This window comes from Pimephales promelas, chromosome 4 (assembly GCF_988280905.1).
Source record: "Pimephales promelas chromosome 4, fPimPro1.hap1.1, whole genome shotgun sequence".
Taxonomy (NCBI): Eukaryota; Metazoa; Chordata; class Actinopteri; order Cypriniformes; family Leuciscidae; genus Pimephales; species Pimephales promelas.
The window spans coordinates 31,332,187-31,346,114 of record NC_142772.1 but is presented as its reverse complement, the minus strand read 5'-3'; the positions used below and the strand labels follow the sequence as shown (position 1 = coordinate 31,346,114).

Genomic DNA, 13,928 nt, shown 5'->3' with positions numbered 1-13,928 from the left:
TGACAGAAAATGATGGGGATCAGAAAATAAGCCAGATTCAAATCACAAGCACCAACTATAGGCCACAACTCTGTGGTGACTTGACATAATTTAAGTGAGGAGATGATAAGAAATGAAGGGGCAAAGAAATGGGACCCGGAAGTGTTGCACACCAGATTTCACATTGCCCACATTAGCACCAATCACATGCTCTAACTACTAGGCCTGAGCTCTACAGAGAAATGACAACAACAAAGGTAAAGGATTGAAACAAAGTGGATTGGTTGATGACAAATATCAAAACTAATGCTTTGATTCGAATACAATAACCGCAAGACCACAGTTGACAGCAATGTTAATAGGTACGAATGGGTCTGGAATGGATTATTGGCCACAGCAGTTAGGAAAATGATGATTAAAAGATGTTCAAGGCATGTTGTGAGCCAAACTCAAACTCACTTTGGCCCAGTACCATGACTCAATGTGTCAAGACTCCAACAAAGTGACACTCAGCTTCCCAGTATTCAACTGGTTCATAGCTATAGAGTGAAGAAACTGTGAAACTGGTCCTGCATCACTAGTACAGGACAATCTCTACCATAATCTTCTGACATTTTGTTCCTGTGAGATAATTCTGAGCAAACATGTGAAACCCACAGCTGCAAACAACTGTCAGTAGCCTGCTAAGCCCACTAATCATGATCCCATGTGTTTCCTAATCAGACATTAATAACCATAGCATAGCAGAAAAAGCATCAACTGTGGGAAGAGCTGGGGCTGTACTATAACTTCCCAGAACAGGTTATTCCTCACACAGTGTGAGTGTTTCACGTGTTGTCCATTTCGCAGCTGGAGATGTAAAGCTGTATTTTCTAAAATGGACAAAGGGGAGGTAAGAAGCTAGAGCTAGAAAGAAAACACTCACATGCTGCAGAATGTGGTGGATGCATGTCTTACATCGTGCTACAATTTTCTCCTATGCATGTTCTCGAACGAGTTCAAACAGTGTTAAGTGTGTTTATCGTCTCTGTGTGGGGTGTGAGTGTAATTGGTTATGTAACAGGGTTGAGCTCAGGTGAGCTCATGGAGGTACCATTACCTCATACTGGTGCAGATTTGAATATTCAGATCAAAAGTGCCGCCATCTTCTGTCAGGCATGAACTGATAAGATATCAGACAGCAGAACACATACAGCACCGCAGATAACTAAGCTCATAATTCTGTTCCAAGTAAACTCAATTTGCATGATTCCAATGATGATGTGCATCTTCACACGAATCATAATAAGTTTGTATTGTGTTTTATTTTTTATTACACAGCTTATATTGGGAATATAAATTAATGTATTGTTTTAATAATAACTATATGGTAACATTTGTTACTATATTTGTATGAACTAATAATGAAAAATACTTCTAAAGCATTTATTAATCCATGTTCATTTGAACATTTACTAAATTATTATTAAAAACTAAAAGTTGGATTTGTTAATTTTATTCAAAGGACCCGAGGTACCATGAACTAACAATGAGTAATTGTGTGTTTTATTATATTTTGTAATACATTGAGACAATTATTATTATTATCAAATCAATATTTTGTGCGCACATATAATTTGAAACATTATGCCTTAATTAACATGAATAAGAGTACATTAAACAACAAAAAACAAGAAATTAACCTCTAACACACAGCCTGACAGGTTGTAAGTACATCCACACCTACAAAAACCAGGCAAAAATGACAATCACTCTCAACTGGAAAACTTCCTCCTAAAACAAATCTAAAACAACATATACCAGGCCTATATAAAATAATATACAAGAACAATAATAATATACATAAAAAAATTACTACTTATGGATAATTCAGTTACAAACTTATAAATTATCATTTTGTTGATTCTGTGTTGTACTCTGGAGGGACCGCCTTTCATTTCAACAGTTTAATCAGAGTGATGTCACCTTGAAGCTGCAAATTCCCCGAAACAGCTGTGCCATTACAAAGCCCCATCACAAAGCACCTCATCTGCGACATGAATTGATTCTCTCAGTGATTGAATTGAGTTGGAATGACTCAGGGATCTCAAACAACCCCATATAATGAGCCCAGATAGCCATAACCTGAATGAGAGTTTAAAGGAGCCATTCACAGCAATCACAACAGAGAGTGTGTGTGTGTGTGTGTGTGTGTGTGTGTGTGTGCGTGTGTGTGTGTGTGTGTGTGCGTGTGTGTGCGTGTGTGTGTGTGTGTGACGGAAAGCAGTCCCCTGTTGAGCCATACTGATCTACTGAGTTCCTGTTTGACTAGTTTGAAAAATTGTGAGTAAAAGCGTGTTTGTTGTGTCAGGTTTAATACTTGTGGCTGGTCACCTGTCTTGTTATTTAAAGGATTAGTTCACTTCAGAATAAAAATTTACTGATAATTTACTCCCATAAAGGTAAAGCGTCAGATATTGAAGCAAGGTCAAAATGCTTCTTAAGGCATCAGATGACGCCTTGGGATGAAACTGCAATTTGGACCCTGTTAAAATCCACTATATGGAGAAAAATCCTGGAATGTTTTCCTCATAAACCTTCATTTCTTTTTAACCGAAGAAAGAAAGAGATGAACATCTTGGATGACATGGGGGTAAATTATAAATTATCAGTAAATTTTAATTCTGAAGTGAACTACTCTTAACCTTAAAGTCCACACACAGACACTTGCTTTGCATGAGGACTCGTTAACTCAAATTCACGGCTTGTGCGGTTTTATCCTGCTGACACTTAGGTGTTAAAACTGACAACAAACTGATGGAGTGACAAAGCTTTTTGTAACATGAAACTTAAAATACTTTGAATGAAAAGTTAAAGAAAATAATCTAAAAAAAATACTTGTCAAATACATATTGCATAATATTTACTGTGCTTTTGTACTGAATGTCATAACAACTGTGATTTGGCCACAGGCATGATGTTGATTTTACTTTTATACAACATTTCTATGAACATATAATTAATACTATACTTCACATTACAGAATTATGTTATGAATAAATAAATTTGTCAAATTAGACATTGCATTAAAAAATTGTTCCAACCAAAGTGAATGACTCAATGACTCTGAAAAAAATCATGCCACTAATGCACAGACTCAGTGCAACAATTATTTTGAATATTAAATGAAATGCGTCCCCTTTAAAGTCTATAGTTAGTAGGCTGTGAAATGAAACATTAATAGCAAGTCTAAAATGAGCTGGTTAAAGAGGAAGAGTTTTTGCATCCAGCTTTTTTAGATCTAAAGAGAAGTGCGAATTTAAGAGAGTCATTTTTTATTCAATAGATGTTCCTCTTCAGAATTTAAATAATGTGAATAATTTTTTTCAGGCAAATATATATATATGTTTTTTTTTTTTTTTTTTCAAAAGAAGTGAACGTGCTACAATAAAGAAAGTTGTAATAACTGTTTATGGCAGTTGCACTCTAATGTGGACTGTTATGACGTTTTACTACTGTGACAACACCAGAAATCTTGTTTTACTACTGTGGTAAACAGAAATCTTATACAAAAACTCCATAAACTGCAGCTAAGTGTAACAGTTATGTGCAAGATTTACAGCACCATTTATTAACTTAACAAAACTGAAAGGTTCTTTTTAAAAGAGGAGAGGGAATATATTTCTGAAACAAAGTAGTAAAGTTACATGATGTTTACCCCTATTGTTTGTGGCTCTGCTTCTACTCCTGGAGCGGCTGCGTTGTCTCTGTAGCCTCGTTCGACCCAAGAGCCTGTAGTAATATCCTGGTCTCCCGGAACCCTTCCGTGTGACACCTGACATAGCTCCGAGCACACTTCTGTTACACACACGACTCAAAGCACGGCTCACATACACACGCTCAGACAGCAAAACTTTAAAGATGCCTACTGTGCGTAAACTCCACAGTTGCGCAGTGACATCCAAACTTTCAGAGGAAATCCATTCCAGTACTCAAGTCTTAAAAAGAAGGGAAAAATGTCTTTCTCTATTTCACTCTGTTGCTTGACTTCTCACTGAGGGGGTAAAGCTCAAAATGCTCTCCAGTGCCGCATGCTCTCTCTCTCTCTCTCTCTCTCTCTCTCTCTCTCTCTCTCTCTCTAACACACTTTGCCTCCAAGTAGTAGGAAGGCAGAGGTATGCCATTGAAGAACCAGAAGACAAAGTTTGCACGGAGAGTTTGTGGGAAAACCAGGGCTGGATAAGCATGAACTTTAAGGAATTTTATGAAACCTGTCAAGAACCAGTCATATTTCACTCCATAATTAAATAAATACATAGAAGAAAAAAAAAATTAATAAACTGAAGTAAGAAGATGTTACATAAAGTCAATGTAAAATAGTAATAATAATAATAATAATAATAACAACAAAAAAATAAAATTAAATACACATATTTACACACACAGTTTTTACACATATACATTAATTACTTTAGTATTCTTTTGATTTTTGGCTGAAATGTGGGGTTTCATTTCATGTGTATAAGTTTATCCATGTAAAATTTACAAATGAAAAGAGAAGTTCATCAGACTTCTGCTTAAAAACAATTGTCTTTCTCTATTTCACACTTTTTTGATTACTGAGTTTACCATTTCTATTCCCTAAAAATTTGAATTTATTTCCCAATAAGATGACAAGAGTCACATTACTATGACAAGTTTAAAATTGAATATGATACACTTTCTATTCATCTTAATGGCACAAAAGTATGCAATCTGAAACCTCCTTATTTATCCTGAGCTGTGATGCCACAGGCAGCAGACAGGGGAAATATACAGGAATGTCATGCTTTTTAGAGCCCTACGGTAAACAGCCCCAGGTAAAACATCTACTACTAGAGATCTATCAAAGCCATTTGAACCATACTTAATTCAACAGACAAAAATGGTGGAGTCTAAATTCTGCATCAAAGGCCACTCTTAAACATATGGAGAACATTTGCTGGCTAAGAAGAACCCAGAATGTTCTAAACACACAACTGTGCCTCATAAGTCATGCTTATATCGCAACTACAGAGATCAATCCAGTTCAATCCCATGACAGAGGAATTTTGAAAAACCAGTCCAGATGCAAAGCGAAACCAAACGTGTCAGTGAGACAAAAGCTTCGGCCAAAGGCTGCACGTTTGAACCCTGTAAAGATGATATTGAAGTTTAATGATAATGAAGTTTCATTATTGTGTTTTGTCTTCTAACAACTACTGCCAGTCAGTCCTAAATCGGAATGCCTCTTAGAAAGATTTCATTATACTGTTTGTGTCAAAGATCAATTCAAGACTGACAAACTAAAACCATGGAGTCTGAATCAAGGCTCTATATTCCAATTTTATAGAAAGTCCAGTCCAGGGTTTAGATGTGCATCATTCATAAGGGCCCAGACTAGCTTCTACAGACAAGGTTCTCATCAGCCAATGAGAAGCCAGACCTGAGGGTGTGGGTCAAGCAGCTGGAATACAGCAGAACAGATGGACACAAAGAAACACATGCCCTCCACACACATTTATAAATGATTTACAATTAGAGTTTGACTATAAAAATGTGAAAAACACATTCTTGAAAGAACATACAGAGTGACATTACAGTAAGTATAATTTAAATAAAGGGAACATTTAAACAAAAATGAAAATTGTCATAACACACTCATGTGGTTCAAAGCCTGTATGATGTTCTTCTGTGGAACACAAAAGAAGGTATTTTGAAGAATATCTCAAATAAAAACATTACCTCAAAATACCTTCTTTTGTATTCCATAGAAGAAAGAAATGCATACATGTTAAAGACATTAGGGTGAATAAATTATGACACCATTTTCATTTTCTGGGTGAACGAAATCTCTAGGGAAAGACAATATCAGGGTCTCAATATCTGTAAACACACGTCACACCACCTGTTGGTGCTTCGGTGTGAGTAACCGGTCTCTCAGGGAAGCTGGATACACAAAACTTCAACTCTCCATTCAATTTGCCTATTGTTATCCATTCAACCTTCCTGCTTTCAAACGATGCCCTGCCCAACCCCCTTATGTTTGACTGCTGTAACTCCCCAGGTGACAACAAGCCCCGTGCCATAAAACAGTCAAACAGAGAATCACACTAAAATACTTCAATTCAGCCCTCGTGAAGCCCGAGGATCAGGATTACGGCCGGATATTCCCCAATGTGTCCCTGTAGACTTATCGAAAATATGTGACACACAACACACATTGGTCCACTGTTCTTTGCTTGAACAGTGAACACAAGCTGTTTGCTTGGGGTTACACTTGTGGGCAAACTCAGAATCGAGGTCATTTCCTGTTCTCATGACTTTGCTAGATTGGGACACTTGGAAATTTGTTCACTGTGTGCACAAATGTGAATTTCAGAGAAAAAGGGACACTGGAGAACTTTCTAAAGGATTGTATCTCTTGCATGCCCAGTCTTGCCCTTCCAGATGCCATAATAGGAGAAACACCATTTAAGAAGTAATTCAGCCAAAAGGGGAAATTATAAAAAAAGGGAAATTATACCATTAAAAATTATAATTTTATTATTGGGATAATAAATTTTATTCAGCAAGGATACATTAAACTTTTATTCAGCAAGGATACATTAAACTGATCAAAAGTGACTGTAAATGTGTTTATAATGTTACAAAAGAGTAGTTCTATTTCAAATAAATACTGTTCTTTTTGAACTTTCTTTTCATCATAGAATCCTTAAAATATGTTTGGTTTTCCACAAAAATATTGAGCAGCAGACCTGTTTTCGACATTGGAAATCATAAGACTTTTCTTGAGCATCAAATCCACATAGAATGATTTCTTAAGGATATACGACACTGAAAGCTGGAGAAATTATTACTGAAAATTCTGTTTTGCCATCGTTCATGAAAGAAATCATTAAGTTTTAGGCTGGTCTGACTGGTATCTAGCTATCTGACATAGTATGTGAAGAGTATCAAAAGATCTACACTACATCACAAAAAAAGCAGAATGAGAGCAGACAGAGAGCACTTTTTCTGTGCTGTAAAAGATTTGTCATTTATCTTTCTATTGACAGTCTTTCACACACACACACACACACACACACACACACACATAAACACACACACACATTCTCTTCTCTCTCTCTAACAAAAGCTGCAAAAGGAACAAAAGGGCAACAACACTAAAAGATCCAAAGTAGGACCTTTTGGAATAAAGCAGACAAAAGAACAGATAAAAACTTTAGAGAAACCATTTCAAGTGCTATAATAGCTCTTGATTTTAAACAATCGTTGTTCAATGTTCATATTCAATAATAAGTGTTGAACACAACAAACCAACAAAAATCCTGTTCACTTTGATTATGTATATTAGGGATAGTTCCTAAATAAAAAAAAAACTAAATACTGAAAAAATAGATATTTTGAAGAATGTAGGCAACCAATCAGGTTTGTTGATCATTGACTTCCATTGTATTTTTGGGAAAAAAAAAAAAAAGTCATACAGGTTTGGAAAGATCAAGGGTCAGTATATGATGACAATTTCCATTTTTATTTGAACTATCCCGATAACTAGTTGCTTTGAAAGTCGAACTTTAACAGTATATTGGATGTTAGGCAATTTCTTTTCAACTTTAAGTAGCCATGTAAGTAGCCAGTCCTAACACAACGCAGAGGATTTTATTTTGAATGAATGACCAGTTGACCATCCCTGTTCCCTTACATACAGTATAAGTGCAGATATCTCTCAAGAAACCAACAATTTGTTGAGAAATCACAATTGCACACACAAAAACAGTAAAAAGTGGAAAAGAGAAATAAGAGACGTGAGATAGAGAAGCGAGTTGGTTGAGAACACATGAAAGAAGCAAAATGAGAAGAGAAGTTCAAAGAGAGAAACAATGGGGCAATGAAAGGGTGAGAGGTTGAAAGAGTGGAGACTGCTAAGAGCATTCATTCCTCTTCTCACCCCACCTTATGATGAAAAACAGCACACACTGTACTGACAACTTCAAGAGCTCTCTTTCTCGAACACAAACTGCAAATAGCATAAAACTGTGTGCTCCCACGCAGAGTAACTGCCGCAGAGGAAAGAACAAAGGTAGAAAAAGGGAGAAGGAGAAGTATGGATAACATGTAACTCATGTGCTCTTCAAAGAACATGAAAGAAAGGGAACAGGGAAAAATGAGGTGAGTCAAGACTTACAGTATACATTGACTCCTTATGGCTTCCTGTATGGGCTGCAGAGTTTTGCCACACTCCACACGGGAAGGCAAGTCAACTTTACTGGTTAATTTAGTTAATAAGAATGGTAGGCAAACCAACATTCAAAAATGCAATGCTAGTGAGCAGCAGTGCTGGTTGCTTCAACAACAACTACCTCTATTATGCAAAAAATACCTGCTGACATTATTAGATTTTAGATTATTAGACAAGTTGTTTTTTGAAATGTTTTACTTGTGAGAATATTTTCATTTTTATAATATTTTATTATTATATTATTGGAGATGACTTTGGCAGATTCTCCACTGTGCACACAGCGCCATCTTATGGAGACAAAAAAGTGTGCTTGATTAAGCCAAAGAACACACACAAAGCAATTCTGCAAACTCCAACACATACCTAAAAATTATTGAATTGCCCTAAATAATAATAATAATAATAATAGATATTTAGTTTGTAAATGAATCTTCCTGGGTACTGTTATGTTACCAGTATGTTGTCATCAAAAACAGAACAGGAGATTACAGGGACACATATGTAAAGATGAAGAGTTCAGATGCAAAAGCCTCTAAGTGCCATTTGAAATTTTCTTCTAGAATGATAATTATCAAGCTTGTATATTTAAGTTAAATAATTTCACTTAAATGACAATTAATAGGTCATCATCATTGCCATTTAAGTGGAATTACTGAACTTAAATATACAAGCTTGATAAAAATGATCATTCTAGAAGAAAATTTCAAATGGCACTTAGAGGCTTTTGCATCTGAACGCTTCAGATGGTAAGGGTACATGAATTATCATGAATTCATGTATAAATTAATTCATGCATTAATATCTCACGAATCATCAGGAACTAACACAAGTTCAACGTTTTTCATTCATGACTTCATGAATGAACACCACCTTAATTAAAACATTAACTAAGATGAGCACATCATGAATTATGCTTTATTACACATGATCATGATGTTTTCTTTGTTCACAGTTATGCCACCATCAATAGCACATTGTTCACATTGTATCATTTGTAATATATTAAATTAGAAATAAGCCATTTTCAAATATAAAGTGTAATAAAAATGAATGTTAGCGTAAAATACATTTGAGAAAACTCAAAAAGTTGATCTCAAGTCCATTTCTCAAAAAAAGAACAGCTGAAATTAACAGTTGAAATGCTTTTCAAGTACAAATTTACTTGCACCAATCTACACGTTTTCTTTCACCACTAGAGGGCACCATGAAAATGTGTGCATCTGACTGTGAATGACCCAATGGCTGGTTAGTGTGGACTCAGGAGGAGTCACTGCCATTAAGAAGAATGGGAATGTTTATGGATAGCTTTCTCCAGGCATTATTGACTGTAAAATGTACCAGCTAGTGTCTTCTCCTCCCAAGTTTCCTTGCTACACTGTAAAAAAAAAATAATTGGTGGTTTAATTTAAAGTAACCTGGTTGCCTTACAATTTTATGTTTGTTATTGCTTTAATCAACATAAACTCTAAATAATATTTTATCTGAGGAACAACATAAACTCTAAATAATATGTTATCTGAGGAACATAAAATATCTAAGTTGAATTGACAAAGAAAAAATGTGAAAAATCTTCACGGTTACTTTTGTACGTGTAAGCAGCTTTCTCTACCGTCAACAAGATTATGTTATTCCCCAATGCTGATGTACAGATCAAACGATAAATATATTTTGTTTCCTTAACTTTATAACTTTATATCGGCGCTGTGACATTGCAGAACTAGGATTCCCAAAATACATCATTCTCCAGGATGGAGAATGAAGCTACGCTTAACGTAGCTAAATGGACTAATACAGCAACATAAAAGACAAAACACACCTAATTAGGAACGTAGGCTATACTATATAGGCAAGCGGACTCAGAATATGAACGTAACGTGCACTGTTTCACGCTAACCGGTTCCTACTGGCATAAAGCTGGCTTGATATTGGACTTCGATATTTGCACATTTAGGGACCATCTCTAAAGTTACATACGACATGGGTATACAGGTTTCTAACTTGAAGACATAATTTTCTTGGTACTCCTCACCAGGGCATCGCCACACATTCTGGACACCATCTGAGCCAAACAAGTTCATCCTAGTATCATCAGACCACAGGACATGGTTCCAGTAATTCATGCTCTCGGAAAGGTTGCTTTCAACAAACTGTTTGCGAGCTTTCTTGTGAGCCAGCTTCAAAAGAGGCTTCCTTCTGGGACGACGGCCATGCAAACCGACTTGTTGCAGTGTGTGGCGTATGGTCTGAGCACTGACAGGCTGACCTTCCGCTTCTGCAACCTCTAAAGCAATAATGGCTGCATTCGTGCAACTCTTTGTTGAAGGCAGCTTCTGCACCTAACACACAGCACGAGGACTCAACTTCTTTGATTGACCCTTGCGAGGCCTGTTCCAAGTGGAACCCATCTTGGAAAAACCCGTCTCTGCATGACTCTGGCCACTGTATACTGTAACTCAGTTTCAGTGTGTTACCAATATTCTTAATATAGGACATCTTTGTGGAGAGCAACAATTCGAAATCTCTTCTTTGCCATGAGGTGCCATGTTGAACATCCAGTGGTTAGTATGAGAGAACTGTACTCAAAGCACACATTTGAACTGCTCTAATACAAAATACAACACTTGGCATGGTCCTGTCAAGCAGATAAAAACATCAACAGGATGAATAGGATGGTTAAACAACGTACAGCTATTATCACTTAGGGTGCACTGACTTTTGTTACAAGCTATTTTGACAATAACATATATAGTGTTACACAAGCACCATATTGACTATATATCCAAGTTTCATTTCTATAGTATTGTCCCTTGAGTAGATATACTAATGTTTGCTAAAATGTGAGGGGTGTACTCGCTTTTGTGAGATACTGTACAGATCTGTTCTGCAGCAGATTTGTGTGCTTCCTTGCTTGATAATCCTGTCTAATTCATTGCTGTTGTTTTCTCGCTGATCACACAGATAATAATAATTAACATATTTTCTTCTACTACATAACTACAAGAGAGAAAGCAGAAAAGAGGAAGTAACAAACACATTTCCGCTTATTTAATTAGAAACATTGAGCTGCAGCATACCTTGGGCACACGAATATGTCATGCACAATTCAAATACCTTCACTCTTGTCAGTATCTTTGAAATTTTAATTACTTATCTCTACCCTGGGCAAAATCAGTCGTTCTTTTATCTTAAGAATATTCATCTGCCACTTTTCTTTATGCAGATGAGGTAGAGAGCTTTGATAATCTGAGTCATGACTCATGTAACAATATTTCTGACAGATTGTTATGCAATGCTCTGCAATACGGCAACGTTCCTGCACATGTGCTCATAGACACACTTACAATCACATGCACACACAAACAAACATGTCAGAGGAGAAAATTGCATCACACACACAGATCCTTCAGTAAATCAAATTCTGGTCATTATAAAACTGGAGCATCACGTATACTGTATGTACTTTAATTTAATATTAGTTGATATCATTTTGACTTATACAAAAAACCATATTTAAATAAAATGTAAAAGTTTATAGCATTGGCTGTTTATTATAAACTTTTAGACAAGTATCTTATCTGAAGTCGACGTTGAGATGGACCGTATTCGCTGTTTCCACGATTTGGCTCCATTTATTAATTTTATAATGTTATTTTTTTGTCTGATACCATCCATTCTGAAAAAAAAAAAAAAAAAATCAAAGCATGCTAAAGATCGGTGTGTGAATGGTAGCTCAGGTATGTCAAAAAATAAAAATAAGGAGAATAATTTGGAAAATACAACAACAGTAGGTCATTTGCTCTGGAATTGTTCAGACGGGATTAAAATCACAAAGTTATTTTTATATTTTATATTTTAGTTCTAAATTGGAGAAAGAGAGTTGATCTTAGCCATGTTGTTTATCATAAACAGAATCTTGGACAAATATTCAGTCTCGCTCTGGTATCAGATCACTAAATAATTTGCAAGACTTTAAAAATTCTAAGTAAAGAGCAAAAGTTCTGCCACATAAATATTTCACCTTGATGTATTTTGGGGGGGGAGGAAGTTAAGCAGACCTCAAATGGCTTGGTAGAAGCCTGATATGACGCTGCTATATTCACATTTGGATCAAGGCTAAATGCTCACTATTTTTATTACAATAAAGAACGAGACTTAGCATTATAAGACATCTGACAAACTTGGACTTGAACAGCATTTGTCTTCAGCTGTACTCTGATTCACAAGGTCCCTACGCAATGTTTTCTTCAAAATCTGTTCACCTGGATTAACCTGCACGGCCAACAAACACTTAAATTACACAGATTACTGGTTTTAATATGATAGTATTATACTGATGTGGTGTGAATACATATAACTTGCATAAACAAATATGAATAAATACTTCCATATACATACGAATGAATACTTTTATAAGATGTACTATAATATAATAAAATTACGTTTTAAAAAATAAATAAAAACCAAATATATTTAAGAGTATATTTAGCCTATCTTTTTGTAGTTCGGACATTTTCGGATGTTCGGATGTTTTCCTCCACTTCCTGTAAAGTATTACTGCATATGCCATAGTGTCATTTGTCATACATGCTCCCTATGATTTGGAATCTCACTAAAGATGGTCAAACACCCTGTGATGTCAACTTCGTGAGATCTATACTGGCCGAATGGAATGTACCAATTGTTTCACAATAGTTACAAGCTATTGTCACTGTCACAGCTCATAGCATACTTCTATGTGCTTGACTGTTTGGGTGTGCAGGTCTACAATGAAGGAAGTCCAAGGGAACCAGTGGAAATGATGCACATTCTTTAGTTTTCCTGTTGTGACCTACCGGTTTTCTGTGTGTATGTGTGTGTCTATGTGGTAAAAATGTAAAGAATGTCAGGATATGTATGTCAGAGCTTGTCCCTAGTGCTTTTCGAAGTGTCTATGTTTATGTTCTCCTAGATAGTTCTAGTAGATACCATAAGCTATAGAACTTGATTTTTTCAAGTACAAACACTCATTGAGGAACAACAGACTACATTCTCAGTCTGCACTCTGATGGTCATCATTACTGAGTCAGAAACACGTGTTGAAGGCTATATATGTGTTTATGGAGGAGAATGAACCAAGCATAAATGTCTTTTCCTGTTTTGTTCAAACACACAAAGCATTGTGTGTGTGTGTGTGTGTGTGTGTGTGTGTGTGTGTGTGTGTCTGGATGCCCAGGTCATAGTGTCAAGCACACGTCACTCACTGCATGACGCATCTCAGCACTGATCAGTTTCCTCTGCCTCCCTCACACGATGTTACTGTGACAATGACAAATAATCTGTGCTTGAGCTGCTGGGGAAACTTTGTAGAAAATCCCTTGGTTTTAGGCTAAAACTGTCACAAAGCATGTTATTAGTTAAAATGAAACCTTTCATCATTAGCTTGTGCACGCGTGTGTGTGTGTGTGTGTGTGTGTGTGTGTGTGTGTGTGTGTGTGCATGTGTGACTAACTCTTTCATAATAGCCCTGTGCAAGCGGCACTTCATTAACAGATTCCGTTTGACCAATCATAAAAGGATCAGATGGCCAACTGATTGTTTGTAATGAGTAGAGAACAATGAGCATCCTGTTTCACTCTCTCTCGCACACTCACACACACACACACAGCTTGCCTTTTCCAGCCATGTCTAAAACAAGTGGATTCAAGAAGTGATTATGAAGTATGACAAGTTT

General features: G+C 36.1%; 1 protein-coding gene across 4 annotated transcripts in view; it reads right to left on the bottom strand.

Moving 5' to 3' along the window:
- The window catches only part of dab2ipb (DAB2 interacting protein b), a 120,054-nt gene that overhangs the window by 70,828 nt on the left and 35,298 nt on the right, over positions 1–13,928 (bottom strand). The window contains exon 1 of one of the 4 annotated variants that reach the window (XM_089130266.1): positions 3,677–4,066. The exons of the other annotated variants lie outside the window; for them this stretch is intronic. Coding sequence (XP_088986392.1) covers positions 3,677–3,800 — 124 coding nt within the window. The 5' untranslated portion in view covers positions 3,801–4,066. Of the gene's footprint in view, positions 1–3,676; positions 4,067–13,928 lie in introns of those variants that run through there. 4 annotated transcript variants of the gene reach the window in all.